The sequence below is a fragment of the Hoplias malabaricus genome, chromosome X2 (assembly GCF_029633855.1).
Source record: "Hoplias malabaricus isolate fHopMal1 chromosome X2, fHopMal1.hap1, whole genome shotgun sequence".
NCBI lineage: Eukaryota > Metazoa > Chordata > Actinopteri > Characiformes > Erythrinidae > Hoplias > Hoplias malabaricus.
In genome coordinates this window covers 6,584,429-6,607,902 of record NC_089819.1, presented here as the reverse complement: position 1 = coordinate 6,607,902, position 23,474 = coordinate 6,584,429, and the positions used below count along the sequence as shown (strand labels likewise).

Sequence of the window (23,474 nt, the reverse complement as noted above, 5' to 3'; positions counted from 1 at the left end):
CTGTACATTATGTGGTTCACAGCTTGTGTTCCGCACAGTGTGATATTAGAAGGCGGATAATGTATATACATGCCTCAGCGTGTGAGCTATACCCTATATGCAGCACATTAAAACGCAGTGTGAGCACCAAGCCACTGCAGGGAAGAGAATATCACACCAGTAGCCCAGGCTCAGAGAAAGCTGTATCAGTTAGAGGTCCGTTTGCATGCTCATCAGTGAGAGGCCTTGCTGGAAGACACTGATCTAAAGAGCTTATTAAAAACATATAAGCCTGGGATTAATTCAGCTTAACGCTGTGTGTTAGTCAGCGAGAAGCATGGACTCTTGTCCCTCTCAGATGTCTCCCTCCATCTCGTGTCAGTTCCCGGGAAGTTCAAAGCGATGAGTAGCATGTGTTGTTTGGGGAGAAAATGAGAAGCCAGGCGAGCCCTGCTCTGATTAGCCGCCCTCATCCAGGGATTACACTCATATTCCGGCGCTCGTGTCGGATAATCCGCGGCACGCAGCAGGTTCATCAGGGGCAGCTCTTGGCTGTCGGACCATATAAAGCATCTTCTTGATTTAGCAGCGGCCAGGCAACTCTCAAAAGTGGTGTAGTGGGTAACAGCGCTATTCCCTGGCAGGCAGGAACATTTCTTGGGCAAGACTCCTCTTCCGTGTTATTAAAAGCAATAAAATAAAATAAACATGCGTGAAAAGTCAAGCAGGGTTTCTATTCAATTTACAAAACTCGGGTATTAAAGCCTTTGAGCCCAGATGAGCCCTGTCCCTGCAGCTGTTACTGTGCCACTAACCCACAGCAAAGACTATGTCATGTTTCAGTTTGAGCCACAGCTCTGTGCCATTGTGAAACATGTCTCGAACAATGGTTCAGTGCCGCTTCCTGTGGTTACATAGCGCTGTGGCTGGAGGCATTTTCTCTGTGGCACACGTGACATATTTGCTGTGGATTAGTTTACGGTGTGTACTCCTTAACAGCGAATCTCACAACAGTAATTGTGAAAGCTCAGTTTGAGTAATGCTCATGGCATGCATGTGGATTCCCTACTGAAACAACACAGTCATCTTTGTCACCCACTTCAACCAATTTATCTTCAATTTTAGACCTATTTTTAATAGCACCAGTGGGTGGGGTCTACATGCCAATCACTCCACAGCCTCAACTAATTGTAATATTTGTGTTGCATTGTGTAAAGCCTCCTAGTGGGTTAAAAAAATTATTTCTAAGGACCATTATGAACATAGGGCGGCACGGTGGCGCAGTCACACAGCTCCAGGGGCCTGGAGGTTGTGGGTTTGATTCCCGCTCCGGGTGACTGTCTGTGAGGAGTGTGGTGTGTTCTCCCTGTGTCCACGTGGGTTTCCTCCGGGTGCTCTGGTTTCCTCCCACAGTCCAAAAACACACGTTGGTAGGTGGATTGGCGACTTAAAAGTGTGTGTGTGTGTCTGTGTTGCCCTGTGAAGGACTGGCGCCCCCTCCAGGGTGTGTTCCCGCCTTGCGCCCAATGATTCCAGGTAGGCTCTGGACCCACCGTGACCCTGAACTGGATAAGCTGTTACAGATAATGAATGAATGAATGAATTATGAACATGACACTGGTATTATATCTGTTCTAGTTAACATCCCAGTTGGTCAGGCCGTATCGGTTTATGATGGACATACCCTTGACCTAAAACCCTAACTAAAGCATTTCTCAAAGGTGGTGCCCTTCCGCTAACCTGCAGTATCTCTCCAGTGTAGTCAACTCCAAAGAAGCCTTTTGTTGTTGGCAAGCTTTTGTAAACGTTGAGGTTCCCCCTGTATATCCATGATTTCCTTTCATAACTCCTGCTCATCCTAGAGGCTTACCCTCCCCACCTGCCTTGCCCTGCCTCCTCTGAGACTTTGTCAAGCAGAGAAAAGTGGCGAAGGCTAAGCCGAGTCTGAAGTCATTGCGGAAATCTGCAGCCTTTTTGTAATGCTTCCTGTCAAACTCGCTCCTCCTGTAAACAAACAAGAGCTGGCAGGTGACAGAGGAGCGGCGACACCCCCTCCACCAAACCCGTGTCATCTCTCAGAGCTTCGCACCTGTCCCGGAAATTTGCCTTTCAATAAGAGAGGGAGAAAAAAAAAAGGACCGTCTCCTATTAACATACAGCTCATATTTTCTTCTTTCTGCGGGGATGATGTGCAGTCATTAGTCATGATTTTGCTGCCTGCCTCTTTACCCTCACGCCCCGTGCCTTTCCGTCGATGGTCCGTCTCCGGGGCGCCGTGAATCATGGCTTTGTCTCGCCTCGCGTCTGGGAAGCGCTGGGTGCTGGAGCTTGAAATCAAGGGCAGTTCTTGAACATTGTAGGGGATGAAGAAGACTAAAAAATCAGGTCTCACCACAAGTATTTCAGTTTATTGTAATATTAAAAGTATTATACTGAATTAGTAAAGGGCAGAACTTGGTAGTATGGTTTGTGTGGGGTTGAGTTTGTGGCCTTAGGGTTGGGATTAGAGTTAAAACTTGACGTGGCTTGGGGTTAGATTGTTGAGCGTGGGTCAGTTTTGTCAGGTCAGGTTTCAGTTTTGAACTTCAGAAATGTGTTCTGTAATGGGCTCAGATCAGGTTTGGATTCAAAATGTGATGCTGTGGGTCGGGTCAGGATTGGTTTGGAGAGAATTTGAGAGCTTGAGTGCTTCAGTGTTGGACTCAGAATGTGACCTGATTGAAGGCTTGGTTAAAGCCCTACTGGTTACCTGTACACTTAGTTTACGCTGGACATTACCCTGAACTACTGCTGAAGCTCCTATGCTTGCAGCATCTTGCAGCTAAAGGAGGTTCACTTTGTTGATCAGTAAGAATGTGTTTGTGTTGAGGGCCATTACATCATGCTGCTTTCTTCTGCCTCTTTCCCCATAATGATTTCTTTCTTTTCCTCCAAGGAAAACAGTCTGAGAAGCTTCTTGATGAAGTGAGACGGTAGCTTTGCACCTCATGCCTCCCTCTCTCTTTCTCTATCTCTCTCTCTCTCTCTCTCCTAACTCCCCTGTGCCCCAGCTCTCAGCAGCTCTCTTATTAAGGACGAGATCTTCCATAAACATCCATTAGTGAGTCGTTTGTTTCCTCACACCATCTTCAAAGCATGAGTTCTATAAGAGAATAATTAACTACACTTCTCAGGATTGAGTGTTTGAGCAGAATTATGGAGTTTCCAGGGCAAACAAACAAGTGAAGACTATAAACACTTCAGACCTTTATATCTCATGCAGCTCAAAACTAGCTTTTCCCTTCTGCTGGGAGAGGTTGCTCAACTCCGCGGAACAAAACAAAATCGCTTTTGAACTTTCATACGCTGCTAGATTCTCGGGTCACTGATCGGGCTGATATTGACCGCTACGAGGTCAGAAGTTGGCCAGCCAGCACAGAATAAAGAAAGGAATAGGTTTATTGTGTGTTACTGCTTGTGAATATCTTGAGCATGTTGAGCTGGAGATACACACATATACCTTTGTAGGTGTCCTTTCTAATTAATGAGCACAGCTGTGAACGGAGATGTTCAGTTGTGCACATGTTTATGTACGTCGCCTCATTCACAAACAACAAAAGCATCATATTTGTGAGATGAATCCTTGTATTCAGACTGAAAATAAAAAAACAGTCATGTTAGTATCAGAAAAACTGTCACTGTGGTTTACCTTTTGCTGTCTCTTTGGCGGTGCCCTCAAAGTACATATTTTGAACCTTTAATTAGGGAACATAATTGTACCTTATTCCATTATAATTGTAGATTTTAAAGCTGTGTTGATTTAATCTTGATTACACAGTTCTGTAATGAAAGATTACGTTTCTGGAGAAGAGAATGTAATGTACCTTTAGGGAACAAAAATGGACTTTAAAACCTCTGTTGTACGTTTAAAGGTACATTTACACTGTTTGTATCTTTAGCAACCAATTATGTACCTCTACCGTACTTTTTATGTGAGTGTGTAGCTCACGTGTGCAAACAGCCAAGGAGATAAAAGTCAATAGGCTTTTACTGCTGCTGAGAGATTGGCTGAAAATGTCTTCCTACAGCCTATGTATTGCACACTATAGGTCATAAATGAATGGTTTCTGCAATCATGGACTGCTGCATTGTAAGTCAAATTATAAAACTGTTTATAATCTTCCAGTCGAACCCGTTTCCTGACTGTGTAGTAGTTTTAGTTTTATAATCTGTGAAGTTCACTATGTAGGCAGTATGGCTGTATTTGGGATGCAGCTTCAGCCTTTCTTCCACTGTTGTTTTGCTGTGATGCTAGTGTTGGCTCAAAGTATACACCCTGGAGGGGGCGCCAGTCCTTCACAGGGCAACACACACACACACACACACACACACACACACACACACACACACCCCTACCAACGTGTGTTTTTGGACTGTGGGAGGAAACCGGAGCACCCGGAGGAAACCCATGCGGACACAGGGAGAACACACCAACTCCTCACAGACAGTCACCCGGAGCGGGAATTAAACTCACAACCTCCAGGCCCCTGGAGCTGTGTGACTGCGACACTAACCTGCTGCACCACCATGCCGCCCTTTAAAAGCATTAGCACTGCAACAAAAAGGAAAAAAAAACACTAATTGATGTGCAGCATGTACAAGAAACAGCCATAAAACCTCAAAAAATGAACATCAGAATCAGAATCAGTATCTCTTTATTTCGCCAGGTATGTTAAACATACTAGGAATTTGTCTTGGTGACAGCAACACATGTATGACATGTAACACAGACTGTTAACAAACATAACTCTAAAAGAGGTACAATAAACAATAAATAAACTAAAGAATACAGTTAAGTACTAGAAAAAAAAAGAGCGTTAAGACATAAATTAGACAACATAAAATATAAAATCTATACTGTACAGATATGAGTATGAATATAAATGTTTCCAAATATTCTTAAAGTAGGTTATATTATATATTGTTGTAGGAGTCAGATCTGGCCGTTCACATTCATGTAGCATGCAAACGAATCAGATACATATTTGATCTAGTAACACATTGGATTAGATATGTTCACACAATGAGGGCGGCCCAGAGGCGCAGCAGGTAGAGTCGCAGTCACACAGCTCCACACAGTCACACAGTTCGAGTCCCGCTCCAGGTGACTCTCTGTGAGGAGTTTGGTGTGTTCTCCCTGTGTCCACATGGGTTTCCTGCGGGTGTTCCTGTTTCCACCCACGGTCCAAAAACACACGATGGCAGGTGGATTGGTGACACAAAAGTGTCCATAAGTGTGAGTGGGTGAGTGAATGTGTGTGTGTCGCCCTGTGAAGGATTAGCGCCCCGTCCAGGGTGTGTTCCTGCCTTGCACCCAGTGATTCCGGGTAGGCTCCAGGCCCACCACGACCCTGAACTGAATATGCAGTTACAGACAAAGAATGAATATTCACACAACCCTGGAAAAATCTGATTTTAGTCGCATTTGCAGCTTCTGCTACAGAAACATTCACAGAAGATTGCGTTTAGTGAGGCACGATGATTGGTTTTAATTGTGTGTCATGGCTTTGTACGACCCTTCCTCACTCATCTACTGGACCGCACAGGATTTTAAACAGGTCAAGAACTCCTGCTCAACAAGATCGATGCTCTTACAAGACAATTGACCTTGAACCGCTTTCTCCTTCATGTTGTAGGTCTTTGAGCCACAGACCCAAACTTGGCCAGAACATGAGACGTACAGTGCGTAAGCCGCCGTGTTTTGTTTACATCCGTGACATGTCTGGCATTTTTTTGTATTCCTAAGCAACAAGGGTAAATCCTTATGGTTTTAAGACGCATTTAATCTTTATCTTGGAAGGAACGGTGGTGGGGGTTTGGGGGTTTGGTCTGAGGAAGCATGTCAGATTAGCTAGGCCTCGTCTGGAGCTGCCCGAGTCAGGGCTGATAAAGGAAACTGGATCGGTGTTTTGTTATTGCCTTCAGCGCACCACATTTTCCCTTAAATCCACAGTTTGTGAGCCTGACGGCCTGGAGAAGCTCAGAGAAAAAAAAAATCACACAGATGAAAGACCCCTGAGTCAGATTAAATATGGAAGGCATTGACGTTGCAGAATCGTGTCACAAATCCGAACATGTATCTATTATATATGGGCTTATATATGGACTTTCTTCTTTCTCTCTGGAAGTTCATTCCAAGTGTCTTGTGATATACAAAGAGACTTCTGCAGAAAACTGGATCAATTGCATATACTTTTTTAAAAAATGTAAGGTTATCCAGAGTGCCTTGGGATTAAGGCTGGTCAGCTCGCAAACCTCAGAATACATTGTGATGAATATCATTTACTGTGGAAAGGTAGAGGTTATTTAGTGTATCGAATAACACAGCTTCTCTCCTTCGTGTACTCTAGAGCTTGAATCTTTATTGAAAGGAACATTATGTAAGATTTTTACCTTAAAATTCCAGCTTCAAATTCATTGTGACACTGCAATAGTGAGATACAGTGGAAATGGCTCTGAGGCGATGTGTCTTAAGTCGTTTTCTGTGTCTTCTGAATGTTTGAAACTGACACATTTGTAGTAAAATAAAACATTCATTCATTATCTGTAACCGCTTATCCAGTTCAGGGTCGCAGTGGGTCCAGAGCCTACCTCTAATCATTGGGCGCAAGGCGGGAATACACCCTGGAGGGGGCGCCAGTCCTTCACAGGGCAACACAGACACATTCACTCACACCTACGGACAATTTTGAGTCGCCAATCCACCTACCAACGTGTGGTTTTGGACTGTGGGAGGAAACCGGAGCACCCGGAGAAAACCCACACAGACACAGGGAGAACACACCAACTCCTCACAGACAGTCACCCACAGCGGGAATCGAACTCACAACTTCCATGCCCCTGGAGCTGTATGACTGCGACACCTACCTGCTGCACCACCGTGCCGCCCAAAATAAACCATTAATAAATAAAATCATTTTATATTATTAAAATATATTAAATATATTTCATTGTCCTATAATTATATTAATATTAATATTACATGTATTTTGTTGCATTAGTGTGTTCTTGAAATTAATAAAAGTATTTTGTCAGTGTCTTTTTCATATCGTCAAGAATATCATGAAATAGTGAAATATCATGATATTACTTTAGGACCATATCACCCAAACCTAAATCTGCATTTAACTCATCGATGGCATTGACAACCACTCACCTCAACAGCTGTGAGCAGCCTTCCCAGCACCCAGGCAAGGACACCTCAGCCATGGATGTTAGAGGATGAGATTAGAGTGAGTTTTTGTCACTCCTCCTGCCTCCAGTTTACCTGCCAGATGAGGAACTGACCTCCTGGTTCCAAGCCTGACTCTAAAACTATTACGCAACTACTGCCGCCATTGGGAGTGGGAAAACCGTATCACCACCAATGAGAGCCTGTATTCAAGACTTCGCTGGCTCTCAAGCATGTTTGCATGCTGTAAAAAAGTTCAGTGCTTGCACACAGGCCTAGCTTGGTAAAGGGGAATCTAATAAAGCATCTCGGTCTCAAATGGCTCATTCTTTCTCTTTGTGCGTCATTGGCTGAGCCACGGCAGAAGCAGCATCTGAAGGCATTTGGACGGTGTCGAATGCTTGTGTAGAGAGTTGAAAAGCATGTTTCTTCACTTGTATTACTTCACTTAAGGTGGAACTGACTCCAAATAAAGGAGAGCACTAACTTTCCCTGAAAGTAAACCCAGACTGAAAGTGCTACAAATCTAAATAGCACAAGATACAAATGAGCTGCTGTGGTAACTGAAATAGTGAATACAATCTTACAGACAAGTTAAACTTTAACCAGGAACCAGCTACAGTCCTTCCACCTTAAAAGCTTCTGAATAAATACAAACAGAGGGGAGTTTGTTTAGCTGTAGGAATAGCAGTGCCCAGAATCATTTACATTTACTTTTAAAAGGCTTATATCTGTTGTTGCGAAAGTCTTATATAAGTGTCTTTTAGCTTAATAAACAATGAGTTGCACTGATGATAATAATGGCCTTTTTATGTTGTATATAGCACTTATCAATCCTGTGCATTGTTTAGCAAGTAGAACACTGAAATGATTTTGATTCCAAATTGTGAAGGCGTTTCTGCAACCCAAACCTTGCACATACACACACACACACACACACAAACACACACACTCCTTTGCAGGTGTTGCTATAACGGCAACTCTCTGTCGCAGGCACCCTTGCTATTAGGCTAATGCAGCTGCAGCACACTATTTTCATCTTGTTAGCGATCTGTGGCCTAGACAAGGCAGGGGAATCTCCCGAGAGAGTGCCAACATGTTTTATCTGTAATGCACTCAGAAACGTTGTGGGGGTGGGGGGGATTTATGTAGGGCAGTGAGTGAAAAGGAAAGAAGAGTGGGGGGGGGGGAATGGAAACACACCCAGACCCAAGGCCATTAAATTTTTCACCAGTCGCTGGAGATAGAGAGGCTTTCTTTTCGAATGTTGATCAGAGGGTAGGATTTTTTTTCCCCTGCTCTCCCAGCTCAGAAGTTCATTTTATTCGCCTCCCTCGTAAGTTGTCGTGGAACTCTCTCTCTTTTGTTCTGCATTAAAGAGGCTGGCAGTCACAAATCAAAGGGTGGGCTCAGGGAAAAAAAAACAAAAAAAGAAACAGCAAATACAAAAAGTCACTGCAGTGTTTTGGTCCTAAGTCAGATTTGCCCAGTTACTCCAAATGTAGCCAATCACCCGAGATGCCTTTAGGGTCTGAGGTTTTTGCACTGCCGCTACAAGCCTAATGTAGGTAACACTTACCAACCTGGTCAGGTTTGGGCGTGGCCAGTACATGGATGGGAGGGAGATTGGGTGGTTGCAGAAAGTGGTGTTGGTGGGGTAAACAAACCACAAATTGCTCCATCCTTCAAATGAGACGGAAAACTGAGGTCCTGACTCTGAACTGCTGTCACTACTGGTGTGGATTGGCTGCTGTCACATCATCCCTGTGGATGCAGCACATTGGTGGTTGTTAAGGTCACCCAGAATCTGTTTTGAAAAGGGATATATTAACGTAAGTACCATTCATTCATTCATTCATTCATTCAAACTGAATGTCAGGGATATTTTCCCACATCTCCAAAAAGTTCACTCTTAGAAGTTGTTTACTTTTGGCTGAGTAATCCCAAACCCCAAATCCCAATCCCAATCCCAAACCCATTCTGTAATGTTGAGGTCTGGGCTCTTGTGCAAATCTATTGTTCTGTTCTCACCAGCAGCTTTTTTCTTTCTTTCTTTTCTTCCTTTGCATATATTGTATTGTTCTCCATGAGTATTCCTTGAAGGTCCAAATTCTTAAATTGGAAATGTCTCCAAACTCTGGAGATGGCTAACTGCATTACCAAAAGTGCTACAAAACTAAACAGCTCACGTTACAATTGACTTTCTGTGGTAATTGACAGTGGATAAAAACTTACAGACAAGTTAAACTTCAGGTACATCATTTTTTCCCCTCCACCTTAAAAGACGTGGAGCTTCTGAATGTAAACAACCAGAGGGAACTGCATTTCTCCACAATGTTCTCTTTAAGTGAGGTGTCACAATGCAATGTGTGATGCACTCTTGCTGTATTCAAATTGTATGTTATTTCAATTGCATGATGCAGGGAATGCCAATATTACACCTACATGCTGCCAACTGAATTGGGGGTATACGCTCAGGTCCGTTACAGCTCACTGTTAATCTTGTTGCTCAGTTCAAATCCAAGGAAGCAAACCAGACATGAGTTATGTCTTGGATAATGACCCGCTCTCTCTCTCTCTCTCTCTCTCTCTCTCTCTCTCTCTCTCTCTCTCTCTCTTTTCCAGGCCTGAAGGTGAGGGAGGTGATGATAAATGTGTCCCGGCAGCAGGTAGAGGATTTCCATGGTCCTGAGGATTACTGGTGCCTTTGTGTGGCCTGGAGTCACTTGGGCACCTCCAAGAGTCGCAAAGCCACGGTTCGCATTGCCTGTGAGTTCCCCTCTCCAAATATACTTCTGCTGGTGGGAAATGAAAACTGTGTGTGCTTGAGGCTAGTTTCCAGGCTCCATCTGGCTCCACAGATCAGCTCTGACATATCATCTGGAAATTTGTAGCACGTTCTTAACTCCTTTATATGTGTGACCCAAAAAACAAGCTCGGAAACCCTCCGATTTGGTTCGGAATTAAGCCGTAAGTAGGAGTTTCATTTCCTGGACTCGTGTTGGCTTTGTGCTCCACTGACAGTTGAGATTCTATAGTGAAATAAAAAAGCCTCTTAAGTCCCTCTTGTTCCGGAAATAAGCCACAGGGGGCAGATTCCTGGCACATATTAAACTTCGTCTTCCATTAATTTACAGTGCCAGTGCAGCGCAACATTTCATGTTTCCCTATGTATTCATCCTCAAGGAGATGAGCTTTTGGCCAGTCTGAGGCCTTAAATACAGAGTATCTACAGATCAGAGGTTTATAATTCTGTAGCTGCTGTATATGTTCAAATATGTCTAGTGCTTTCAGTTACATTAATGTGAACCCATCGCTTGATCAGATACACAGAGGTTTGTATACCCTTCATAGCCCGTCATGAGCCAAAGCCTTCACCAAGAGGTATAAAAACCGAGAGTTTTACCAGAGAGTAAGAACTCTCCCTGTGTCTTTCTCTCTCTCTGACTGCTCACTGTATGGCTTTCCAAGGTTGTTGACTGGAGCCCAAGGGCATTGGGTTTTTGTGGGATGTGGAAGTGGTGGGGGAGGGAGAGAGAGAGAGAGAGAGAGAGAGAGAGAGAGAGAGAGAGAGGGAGGAAATGTGGGTGAGAGAGATGGGCGTAGAGATAGCGCCAGCCGTGACTGCTGCCTCTTATCTTCCTGAACAGACCTCCGCAAGAACTTTGAGCAGGACCCCCAGGGGAAGGAAGTGCCAATCAAGGGGATGATCGTGCTGCACTGCCGGCCCCCAGAGGGCGTCCCGGCCGCCGAGGTAAGACCCCCTGCCAGCGCAACCCCAACACACATCTCACCTGGAGGACCTCCAGAGAGGACAGCATCCTGTTTTGTCGGTTAAAAGTTTGGAACCTTTCTTTTTTTTTCTTTTTTTTTTTCCAGTTTCCGAACTGGAACTGGAACACAGAGGGGTCACTTTTTGAAATGATTAACTCACATGTCACATGGTGGCTGCTGTGATTGGGTGAACTCGTCTACAGGCAGCTTGCAGTTTCCTTACTGGAAATATTTATATATTACATAATATTATGTGTGTGTGTGTGTGTGTGTGTGTGTGTCAGAGTGTTTATCACTGCTGAAGTGTCCAGTACTGCTCTGTTCTTAACAAAAATATCAGGCTTTGACCAAGAGCAGGACACAATATAGGTCATCTACAATCTCTCTCACACACACAAACTTTCAGCCGACAGAGTCTATCTCTCACTAACTGTGTGTGTGCATGCGTGTGTGTGTGTGTGTGTCCTGTGTCAGTGTGTTTATCACTGATAGAGCTCTTCAGTGTCCAGTGCTGCTCGGTCGTTGACAGAAATATCAAAAACAGGACACAATACAGGTCATCAACAATCACACCCACTCTCCGACACACACACACACACACACAGCTGTCAGAGTCCATCTCTCACTGAGTGTGTGTGCGTAAGGTTGAGGTCAGACCCTGGTTAGTCACCTGTGTGCTGTAAATGTTTGTGCTGAAGCAGAAGAGCTGTGTCATTCTTCCTCTTTCACTGACACAGCATACAGAGCAACATTCTCTTCATCACTTCATCATCATCGCTTCATCATCAGGGATCAGCAGACCTGAGAAATACGATGCGGCCTGACTGAACGCCCTCCCTCTGTTTTCAGTTCTTTAAGTTTAAGTTTAAGTCATTTCCTTTTACTTTCTGTTGTCTTTTCACTATTAAATCCTTATTTTTTGATTTTTTTAATATGTCTTTCTCTTTTTTTTCCTTTCTTCTTTTTCAAACTTGGATTGCATCTCAGTGTTTGGAATTTGAACATTTGTGAACATAAGGGTATCTCTGTGTCTTAAACAGCGGCACGGCGGTGCAGCAGGTTAGTGTCGCAGTCACACAGCTCCAGGGGCCTAGAGGTTGTGGGTTCGATGGGTGACTGTCTGTGAGGAGTTGGTGTGTTCTCCCACAGTCCAAAAACACACGTTGGTAGGTGGATTGGCGACTCAAAAGTGTCTGTAGGTGTGAGTGATTGTGTGTCTTTGTTGCCCTGTGAAGGACTGGCACCCCCTCCAGGGTTTATTCCTGCCTTGCGCCCAATGATTCCAGGTAGGCTCTGGACCTACCAAGTGGTTACAGATAATGAATGAATTTATCTTAAACACACGTACAGACACACACACATTCAGAGAGATATATCATTAATGGATTTTGATTATAAACTGCCCTGACCTCTCTCTTTTCAGAAGCACTTTCCTTGTGGTTGTAGGAGGTCTTTCCGCAATGCTGTTCCTTCTTTGGAAAGTTTGGACAACTTTAGAAATAGAATCTTAATGACTACACTGTATATGAAGTGTGGTAATATTTATCTCAGGAGAATCTCAGCAGGAGAACAGAGGCCTCAGGATTCTCCTGAATTACAGATGAGTTTTAGTCCAATTCCATGTGCAATCAGCATTTACATTAACATTCGCATTTACATTCAAATATACACTTACTCTGCATTGAATCGGTTAAACGTTTTATTGCGAGAAGGCTGTGAGCAGGAACCAAACGAAAGTGATTAAAATTGTGGCCCCATTTGGCCCTGGGGGGATATCAGGGGCCACAAATATGAAAGAGAACTACTCTGTTCAGACCCAAAATTCTCCCACACATACTTCTCCAACACAGCCAAGTGCACAAAAGAAATTGGCCTGACCTTTAAAGAGATATAAGACTTGCTGCTCAGACCATTAAAGTGCTCCCAGGAGAGTAAGCTCAGCCATTCAGCAAAGCTGTACTCCAGAGCAGATTGTGGGACTCTCTGTGCAGCTCTCAATTCGATTTGATTTCATTCAGGGTGCCAACATTTTTGGAACCCCAGGGCCTGCAACAAGGTTCTTCAGTTCCGAGTTAGGCTGGTGTCAGCATATTTTGGTGATTTCCCAGCCCACTGATACACACTTATTAAGCATGCTATTAAACAGAGGAACGAAAACGCGCATTCATTGCTCTGTAAATGATGCACACCAAAAAGCATGGACAAGTAGTGGTTAGGGCGGCACGGTGGTGCAGCAGGTAGTGTCACACAGCTCCAGGGACCTGGAGGTTGTGTGTTCGATTCCCGTTCTGGGTGACTGTCTGTGAGGAGTTGGTGTGTTCTCCCCGTGTCTGCGTGAGTTTCCTCCGGGTGCTCCAGTTTCCTCCCACAGTCCAAAAACACGACTCAAAAGTGTCTGTAGGTGTGAATGTGTGTGTGTTGCCCTGTGAAGGACTGGCGTCCCCTCAAGGGTGTATTCCCGCCTTGCGCCCAATGATTCCAGGTAGGCTCTGGACCCACCGCGACCCTGAACTGGATAAGCGGTTACAGATATTGAATGAATGAACGAAAGTAGAGGTTATATGTTGCGTTCCATTTACCTACAAAGTCAGACGTTGATGCTGGGAAAGACATCAGGAATAACCAGAATAACTGGGAATGACCGTGTTCCGTTTAAACATTCAGAAAACCCCATGTCTTAGGTTTTCATTGTTAGCTTGTTCCAGTTTAGCATTGTTAGTGATACCAGTTCATGCATCCAAACACCATAGAAGCTCTAAAAAATTTGATAAACACTGTTTATATATAGAAAGCAAACTTGGATTCCAAATTTGGGGTTGGTGAGGCTGTGCCAACTTTTCGATGTTCCAGTAGAAATATTCCACATGGAGCTTGGAAATCTGATATTAGATTTCAAATTGAAAGCAGAAAAAATACTGGAGAATCTCTTTCCACTGATGATCAACAGCGGCAGCTACTCCTGGTCATTGGTAGATGCCATCCATAGACAGTGCTACCAGCCATTGGCTAATTGGGACTTGCCACTGACCATGAGTTGGGTGACTGGCAGCTTTATTTCATGCTCAGTGGCAAGTTCCACTGGCTAACTGTCACTGACATGAGTGGTCAGTAGAGGCTTCCAGTCAGAGACTTCCTGATGGAGTGGCAGCTTCAAGATTCTGAATCTTTCATGACAGAAAATTGCATCAAGTAGTGGACACCCCCCCCCTCCCTCACCTCCTGTTGGAGAGATATTTTTTTACCTCCTTTTAATACCCTGGGATGGACTATTGTGGAGAAAAGAAAGCAGACTGTATCCAAGGTTGTTCTGGCTGCTCCATCACCAAGGATAACACTTTAAGCTTGATGTAGTATTAAGCTACTCCTAGGTTGTAAGAATCTCCTTGGAGATGTAACCATGAATCATCTGGGAGAGAAGAGCCATGTTGCAGATGGAAGGCACTCTTTATTTTTGCAGAATCAAAATCTACTTTTGTGGATGCCTTCTGACTTGGTGCATGGAGCACGGAACCAATCAGTTTTGGGCTCGATTCAGATCTACAGTGAAATTGTGCCCTGATTCGTTTGTTCTTGCAGCCTCAGGCAGCAGATTCAGGGGCTAATTCAGAACCATGGCCTTAATCAGCCTCAGTTCAAGTGGAGGTCAACTGAAGTTAAATGGTCAGTTCTTTGAGGGGCTTCCTAACTGCCCTTTAATCCCATTTACACAAATGGAAACAATTGCTAATTTAGCCTCTTTGTATTAAGCATTGTGAATTATATAATATGAGAATAAAATCTAATAAACGTAAAATAAATAAATAAATAAATAAAGCTAAAAAAGGCCCACTTTTCAATAAAAACTGATTTTCAGTGAATAAGAATAAAGTGATTAATCTACAGTCATCAGATTAACCCTCAATCATCAGATGCATCAACATTCATCAGATTATTCTTCTTGATGAAAGATGGGAAAAAAATAAATAAATACAAATAATAAATAAATATATATATATAAAAAAAAAAAACAAGATGTAATTACACATTTCCACCAGAGATGTCTTCGAATGCTCAAATCCCTTACAATTACCTAGTGCAGCTTTAAATGTGAATGTAACAAAACATGCAGATGATGGCTAGGGGCCAATCTGTCCATTATTCTCTTCTGCATTCATGTGCTATTTCCACACACTGAGATAAAATATTTGCATGTGTCACTTTTATGGTTCTCATTTTACCTGTGATGAATAATTCAAATATATATATATATCATTTTAGGTTTCCACAGTGACCTTGACCTTCTTTTTCAGACACTGAAGAAATGGTTGGGTAACAGTTAACAAATAAATATATTCATAAATAAATACATAAAGAGGTAAATAAATAATTGAAAGTCCTGATAAAAACGAATGCTGAAAGCTTCTTTTCAGTCGTTCTATCCAGAGGCCTGAGGGTTAGCCTTCTCACCTCCAGCCGCCTCTTGACAGCCACTAGCAAGTGTTAATGTGTTTGGTGAGCCTGTGTGTGTGGAGTGTGTCTGGTAGACCGAGAGATCTGCCTTCGTGATTCCATTATGCCGCCTGTTGAAAGGATGAGATCACAGTAGCCTGACACTTGTCTGAAGGAGCCAAGGCCTCTTCAATCAAAACCTCCTAATACACCATCACTCACAAGGGGTCCTCACAGACCCCAGAATGGTCTTGGGCAATAGAGGAACTATGCAAGTTCAAATTTATGCAGAGCAGTATGAAAGGTCAGAAAGCTCTGGTAAAATGCACTGTTTTTGATTTGTAACAATCCTCTACAATTTTATATATATAACAAAATTATTGTAGAATGCTGGAAATCAATAAAAAAACAACACTAGTAATTAATAATGCAATTTTCTGTGATTAATCGTGATTAATCATATCCCTAAATCTGAAGTTTTTAATAGTGGATATTTCAATGTAAAATAAAAGAATCAATTTAAGATCAACACAACTGAACTATTATTCATTCATTGTCTGTAACCGCTTATTCACTTGGGGTTGTGGTTGGTCCAGAGGCGCAAGGCGGGAATACACCCTGGAGGGGGCGGCAGTCCTTCACAGGGTGACACACACTCACACACTAACACATACGGACACTTTTGAATTGCCAATCCACTAATCCACTAATATTAAATATTTATATTAGTAGTGTCTATGGTTAAAAAATAGTAATGAGAGAAATAAAGTTGGTAAAGATTGGTAGTACTTCGTGCGGCACGGTGGTGCAGCAGGTAGTGTCGCAGTCACACAGCTCCAGGGGCCTGGAGGTTGTGGGTTCGATTCCCGCTCCGGGTGACTGTCTGTGAGGAGTTGGTGTGTTCTCCCTGTGTCTGCGTGGGTTTCCTCCGGGTGCTCCGGTTTCCTCTCACAGTCCAAAAACACGCGTTGGTAGGTGGATTGGCGACTCAAATGTGTCCGTAGTAGTGAGTGTGTGAGTGAATGTGTGTGTGTCTGTGTTGCCCTGTCAAGGACTGGCGCCCCCTCCAGGGTGTATTCCTGCCTTGCGCCCAATGATTCCAGGTAGGCTCTGGACCCAGCGCAACCCTGAATTTGATAAGCAGTTACAGATAATGAATGAATGGTAGTACTTCCTTGTATTTTTGAGATGGAGATACAGTACATGTGTAGTGTGATATGCATGACACACTGGATACAGGGAACTGTTCTCTTTTTTAAACTGTTATAATTTCTCAGTGTAGTTATGATGATTTTTGGAATTAGAATCTCTTAAATGGCTGAGTAAAAGTTTCAGGGAGTGTTTTAGTATTGAAAACAGAAGCTTAAATAGAGAAAATTAAAGCTACAGCACAGGTCCTGGCTCAAACAAAGAGATTAAGATGAAGGTAGAAGAAGAAACAGGAGCTCTGTCTGCCTGTATATGTATGTGTGTGCCTGTATATATATATATATATATATATGTGTGTGTGTGTGTGCCTGTATATATATGTGTGTGTGCTCTGAAGTCAACGGTTGAAGTGAACAGTTGAAGCAACACTGTGAAGATTGCTAATACGTCAATAGGCTCTGTGAAATTAGTGAGTTATGGGAGGAAGTTGTGTCCAAATTTGGTAATGTTAACAACAGTGGGTGTATATATAATATAATATATGAAATCCCCTCCAAGACCAGGAGTTATTGACTGCTCTCTTGCAGCACCCTTACACCATCAAACAAGCGCAGTGCCAGCCAGGTCGGGTGTCTGTTGACTGACGTGGCACATCTGGACACTTGGCTTCCATCTCCAGGATTTTAAGCTGTTCAGGAGTGTTGTGTGAATGGCAATTTGCAGAGGCGATGGCAACGTGTCTCGAAGGAAAGATGTGACTTGTATTTTTCCCCCCACTCTTTAGTTTCACAAACAAAGCACTTGTGTTAGAGGTATCTCCTCTCACCTCAGGAATGTTGCAAAATTCAAACACATGTATTTTTAGAACCTGGAAGCATTCATTCATGCCTTCATCTGTTTCTGCATCGACTATTGCAATTCATTCTCCTTTCCTTCTAGGAATATCTCAGTCAAGATTATCACACCTGCAGCTGGCTCAGAATGCAGCTGCGAGGCTCCTGAGAGGCACCTAGAAGAGGGAGGGCATTGCCTCTCTACTCACATTGTTACAGTGTCTACCAGTCAGATACAGCGTGGAGATACAGAATATAAGATTTAATTTTTTCTCTACACAGCATGGCTCCAAGCTATGTCTCTGACCTTATCAGCCTCATTTCAGCCCCTCGAGCCCTGTGATGTGCTAATAAGATGCTTTTAGATGTTCCCCACATGGTCTTGAGGTTTAAAGGTGACCAGGATTTCTCTGTGGATGCTCCAAGGCTTTGGAATAGTCTTCTGTTTTACATCAAAACACCAGATTTTATATTACATTTAAAAACCTAGGCTTTTAAGTACATTTTCAAGACACTCTACCTCAATTACGATTACAATACAATTACGATTAATTAAATTCAAAAAAGTTCTGCTCGGATTGGCCTCTGTGTTTAGGTTCTCCTCCTTGTTGCTGCCATGTGGTAGATTGAATGGGGCAGAATGGTGAGACTTGTGAAGAGTAATGGTTGGGGTGTGTATGTGGGGTGGGGGGGGTGGTCATTGGCATTAAGAAAGCATAAGCTTAAGCCAGTGAAACTGGTGATCATAAGCCCTCTGCTTTCTACACGATGGTCTTTTTCACACGATGTCCTCTTCTGAGAAATAGATGTCTGCTGTTTAATAGCCGTCAACGTATTACAATTTGTTTTGAAAATGAAGGAAGGCGGACATAATTCTTTTACATCTCATCTTCAGCATGTTATATGCATATATTTCCTAAGTGAAACAATAAAGATCATAAGGTAAAGAGGATGGAACGAGTAATAAAAGAGAATGAAGGTTTGGGTGGGCAATATGTACTGCTGCTGTGGAAGTGGACAGCTGTGTGTGGGTGGAGTCTTTTTAATTTGTATGCCACTGTGTGTTTGAGTGTGTGTGTGTGTGTGTGTGTTTGAGTTTGAGTGTGTGTGTGTGTGTGTGTGTGTGTTTGAGTGTGTGTGTGTGTGTGCTTGTTCTGGTGCAGTATATCCAGTTCCCAAAGGAACTCTGAGGTACAGCACTTAATCGCAATAATGACTCTGATATGTTATTTAGCAATTTAACATCATCCTTCCTCCCACACACACACACACACACACAAACACACACACACACACACACACAAAGAAGCACTCTGTGTTAATTAGTTACAATCTCTCCCTCTCTCTCTCTCACTCTCTCTCTCACACACACACACACACACACACACATATTATTACCACCTCCCTGTTCCACATGAACTAGCACTAGCTGAAATCATTAGCATGCTTCAGGAGGTGTTTGCTGCCATCGTTCCTAATGAGAGATCAGATTTTCCCACGATTCCGAAGTCACTAGTTCAGCATGGATATTATCCTGATACTTGGCTAATTATCCAGAAAGCGTGCCATAGATTGGGAATTCAGCTGCCACCGTCTGAACCGTGCAAAAGTTGTAAATGAAGCATGTGGGGGACATTCTTTAAGAGGAGTTTTTTTATTGGACCTTTAGCCCTGACTGGAATAGAACGATTCAGGGGGGTTTCTCTATGAATGTTTTACATTTAGTGGTAAATCTATAAACTATGTCATTCCTAGTAGTTTTTTGTGAAGTGTTCACTTTAAAGAAACTGGCTTTTTACCATGGTGATAGGAAACAAGGACAATGTTTTTCTACTGCATGGTACCTATTCTACTCAAATCTACTCAGCTATACTAACCTCGTACCTGTTTTCCAGGTAAAAAAACAGCTCCTCCCCGAAATGTATTTGTTGGTGTCTCAAAACACAATCTCTAACGGGAATCGCAGGCTTTGAAAACCACAGCAACAGTTGAGGCAATGTTAAGCATAGTTTACTTATTGTGCATTTATGTGGTTTTGTTGTTTTGGGACTGAACACAGCTCCGCACATCAGTTCAGACAGATCAGTATAGTTTTTCATTCTTTGTTGCTCTGTCCAGCTCTCGCTGAAAAGGAGTATGTGAACCTCTTGAAAAGGCTCCGGTGTAAATTTACGAGCTGCTGTTGTGAGTCGTTTAAAACCAAATGGGATCTCTACTGTAGATTTTGCAAGCACTGAATTTGTGCAAACATGTCTCTTTGGGGCGGCACGGTGGCACAGCAGGAAGTGTCGCAGTCACACAGCTCCAGGGGCCTGGAGGTTGTGGGTTCGATTCCCACTCCGGGTGACTGTTTGTGAGGAGTTGGTGTGTTCTCCCCGTGTCCACGTGGGTTTTCTCTGGGTGCTCCGGTTTCCTCCCACAGTCCAAACACACACGTTGCAGGTGGATTGGCAACTCAAAAGTGTGTGTGTGTGTGTGTGTCGCCCTGTGAAGGACTGGCGCCCCCTCCAGGATGTGTTCCTGCCTTGCGCCCAATGATTCCAGGTAGGCTCTGGACCCACCGTGACCCTGAACTGGATAAGGGTTACAGATAATGAATGAATGAATGTCTCTTTGGCCAACCAGAGCTCTGCAAGATTTGCACAGGACCCACTGCGACCCAGAAGTCGACTGAGATTCTTCAGGTCAAGCGGTCAAGATTTTATTTGTTTGTTTGTTTTTAAACTAATGTGCATATTCGGTTATTCTAGCAGCGCTATATAGCGACATGCTAAAACAATCCTTGTGAAAACTTGCACTGGTTCAATTACGGAAAGTTGAAGCTGAGGCGAAGGTAGGCTATGGCGTAGGGTTCTCGTCGACGTTTCCTTTGAGGCAGAAGCATAAATAGGGCTTTAGGCTAACAGTAAATATGGACTGCTGGAGAAGAAATGTGGATCGCTATCCAAAGCTGTCCACAGCAAGTATGACCACTCATCAGGCTTTCATTTTGGACCAGTTTCTTATGCAGGAACTCAAATGACTGAAGAGAAAACAAAGTTTGCTTGTTCTTTTTAAATATTTCAGAACATAAATCACAAGTGTTTCTTTTGTTAATTTTCTTCGTTTACATCTAAAATTTATTCCTATTTAAAGATCAATACTGACGCCTAATAAGCCTGCAAAAGACGATTTTCAGATAAAATTTCATAGCAGTCTCTCCTGTGAATTCCATTAAAAATCTTCTGGCCTACCATTTTTCGTTTCATCTAAAATAATTAAAACATTAAAAATAATTCCCATCTTGAGTAATTTGGTTTGTTTATTTTTATTTTTTAATGGATTTTTATGTTTAAAGGAAAGAAGAAGTAGGAAAATCATGTTGAAGATTAGATGTCATAATAGACAGAGTGTCAGGAACGCGGGGGCGGACTGACGGAGGCGGACGCACACGCTAATAACACAAACTTTATTTACAACACAAGATAATAATAATAGATGGACTGATATAACTAGACGGAATACTTAAACAAAAATAACTAAACAGAATAAACTTAAACTGAGTAAAGACACAAACATGAGACGAGAGATACAAAGAGAGCTAGACTGAGTTGAAGGGAACGAGTAACAGATGAGACAGACAGAACAGAGAGCACAAAACGAAGGTGGAGAGCAAACTGAAGGTGGAACAGACGAGACAAACAGACTAGGAAGCAAACGACACCGGTGAAACAGCAGAGAGAGAGAGAGACAGACAGACACAGACAGGCAGACAGACTTGATGACAACAGTGGAATGTCCGACAAACAGGAAGTGACACATGGGAACTTAAATACATAACACAGACAAGGGACACCTGGAACAGATAACGAGGGGTCAGGATTACAAATAACACTGACGAGGAGGCGGAACTAGGGAGGAGACATGAACAATAACAAACAGAGCTATGTCCAAGAGCACATGGCGGGGAAAACAGACATGACAGGATAAGGGCGTGACACAGCGCTGTGAATTTATTTTACAGTGTCTGAATTGTTTATGGGCGGCACGGTGGTGCAGCAGGTAGGTGTCGCAGTCACACAGCTCCTGGGACCTGGAGGTTGTGGGTTCGATTCCCGCTCCGGGTGACTGTCTGTGAGGAGTTGGTGTGTTCTCCCCGTGTCCGCGTGGGTTTCCTCCAGGTGCTCCGGTTTCCTCCCACAGTCCAAAAACACACGTTGGTAGGTGGATTGGCGACTCCAAAGTGTCTGTAGGTGTGAGTGTGTGAGTGAATGTGTGTGTGTATCTGTGTTGCCCTGTGAAGGACTGGTGCCCCCTCCAGGGTGTATTCCCGCCTTGCGCTCAATGATTCCAGGTAGGCTCTGGACCCACTGCGACCCTGAATTGGATAAGCGCTTACAGATAATGAATGAATGACCTCTTTATTCATTTACACATAAAATTTCATTTTGTGAAATCTATCTATATATGAGCTTATTTTCAACATAAATACATGCATGTTTTCTTTCTCATCCAAATCCATGTGACGGTTGGTAATTCAAATAGACCGCATTTCAAATGTCTCTTCTACTGATGTTAAATGTTCAAAAATATATTCTAATGTCTCTGTTTCTACTTGACTTTCTTAATGTGGTGGGAATCACCACTGAAACACATGCAAATGGATTTAATGATTGCGCCGTCGAGGACAGCTCTGATGTAATGAACGCAGACGTATATTTACAGTAAATCTTCTTTACTCGTGTGCTGCTGACATCTACGAAACATGTCCTGTGTAAAGGTTATGCACCTGTTTTGCATTTTTTGTAGTTTTTCAATATTTAAAAAGCTCTATTTACTGATATTCACATCAACAAAGGTTGTCAAAGGCTACAGCTCTTAAGCATATGTTCAGATTAACTGAGTTAATTAACTTGTACTTTGTTTGGAAAGAAAATAAGAAACCTACACCCCATCCCTGTTAGCTCTGAAACTAATGTAGCACCCCTAGGACTGAGTGCAGGGTCTGGGGGTGTGTGCATCCCAGAGCTTTAGCAGATCTGTGTATTCAGGAAGATTGAGGTGTTAATGAAATCAGCCAAGCCTCCACTGACTGAGCTTTAATTGAAACAAATGTCCCAATTATACCATTCATTTCTCAAACCTTCAAACACACACTCACACACCTACCTCTGATCAACTGTTTCTGCCCCCACACACACGCTTTCCTGTTTTCATTAACACTAAGAAAAACTCACACTACATTTTCTCACTCCGTGGAAAGACAGAAAAGACACAAAGGGAAAGAAAGGGATTAAAAAGGGAGTTAATTGAGAGAAAAAGAGTAGAGGGGAAAAGGAATGAGAGAAGAGGGGAAACAGTGAGTAGCAATAAAGAGAAGAAAACGGCATATAGGGAAATTCAGAATGAGTAGAGAAAGAGAGTACAAGAGAAGTGAAAGTGTGTAGAGAGAAAGAAAGAGATAAAGAAAAGTAATTGGAAGGAGACAGACAAACAAGGGCAAGAGTATCAAAAGCGAGGGAGCAAAGGAAAAAGAGAGCAAAGCCAGAGAAAATGAGTAGCGGGAAAGAAATAGAAAAGGAGAGAGTGGAGCAAAAGGCGGGGTGCTTGTGTAGGGATGGAGAAAGAGAGCAAGCCTTCAGCATGAAGAAGAGAGAGAAACAATACAGGGGGAACACAGAGAGGGAGTAACTGGTCCCTGAGAGGTTTGTCTTGGCTCTGTGTTAATTGCCTCTTTCAGCGGCAGATTTCCCAGATGGAGCAGCAGTAAACACACAAAAGAGAGCCGTCACAGCGGCGACAGCACCTCAGCCTGGGACCCACTTCAGTCACCACCAGCCTGCGACCTCCTTTATAACTTCTCTCTCATTAATTAATCTGCAGACATGAGCCTGAGCCCCTCTGATCTAGTCCCAGGTCCTTCTTCTGTACTGTGAATTATGAACGAGAAGACAGCAGCAGAAGATCAGATACTTCATATTTTTGTAAATGATATAATGCTACGAAACAAATCGGGTAACGTATTGTCACCATTTTACAAGAAAGGATACTTCTGAGGCACATTCAAATAAGGCATAGCAAATAATGAGGATATTGAAGAATGGATTTTATGCAGTTAAATG

At 43.1% G+C, this 23,474-nt stretch overlaps 1 protein-coding gene across 3 annotated transcripts in view; it reads left to right on the top strand.

The window, feature by feature from the left end:
* Positions 1 to 23,474, top strand: part of LOC136676727 (netrin receptor UNC5D-like) — a 241,445-nt gene that overhangs the window by 144,971 nt on the left and 73,000 nt on the right. For all 3 annotated transcript variants that reach the window (XM_066653920.1, XM_066653921.1, XM_066653919.1), the window contains exons 3-4: positions 9,815 to 9,958; positions 10,840 to 10,943. In XM_066653920.1, the coding sequence (XP_066510017.1) occupies positions 9,815 to 9,958; positions 10,840 to 10,943 (248 nt within the window). The remainder of the gene's footprint in view (positions 1 to 9,814; positions 9,959 to 10,839; positions 10,944 to 23,474) is intronic.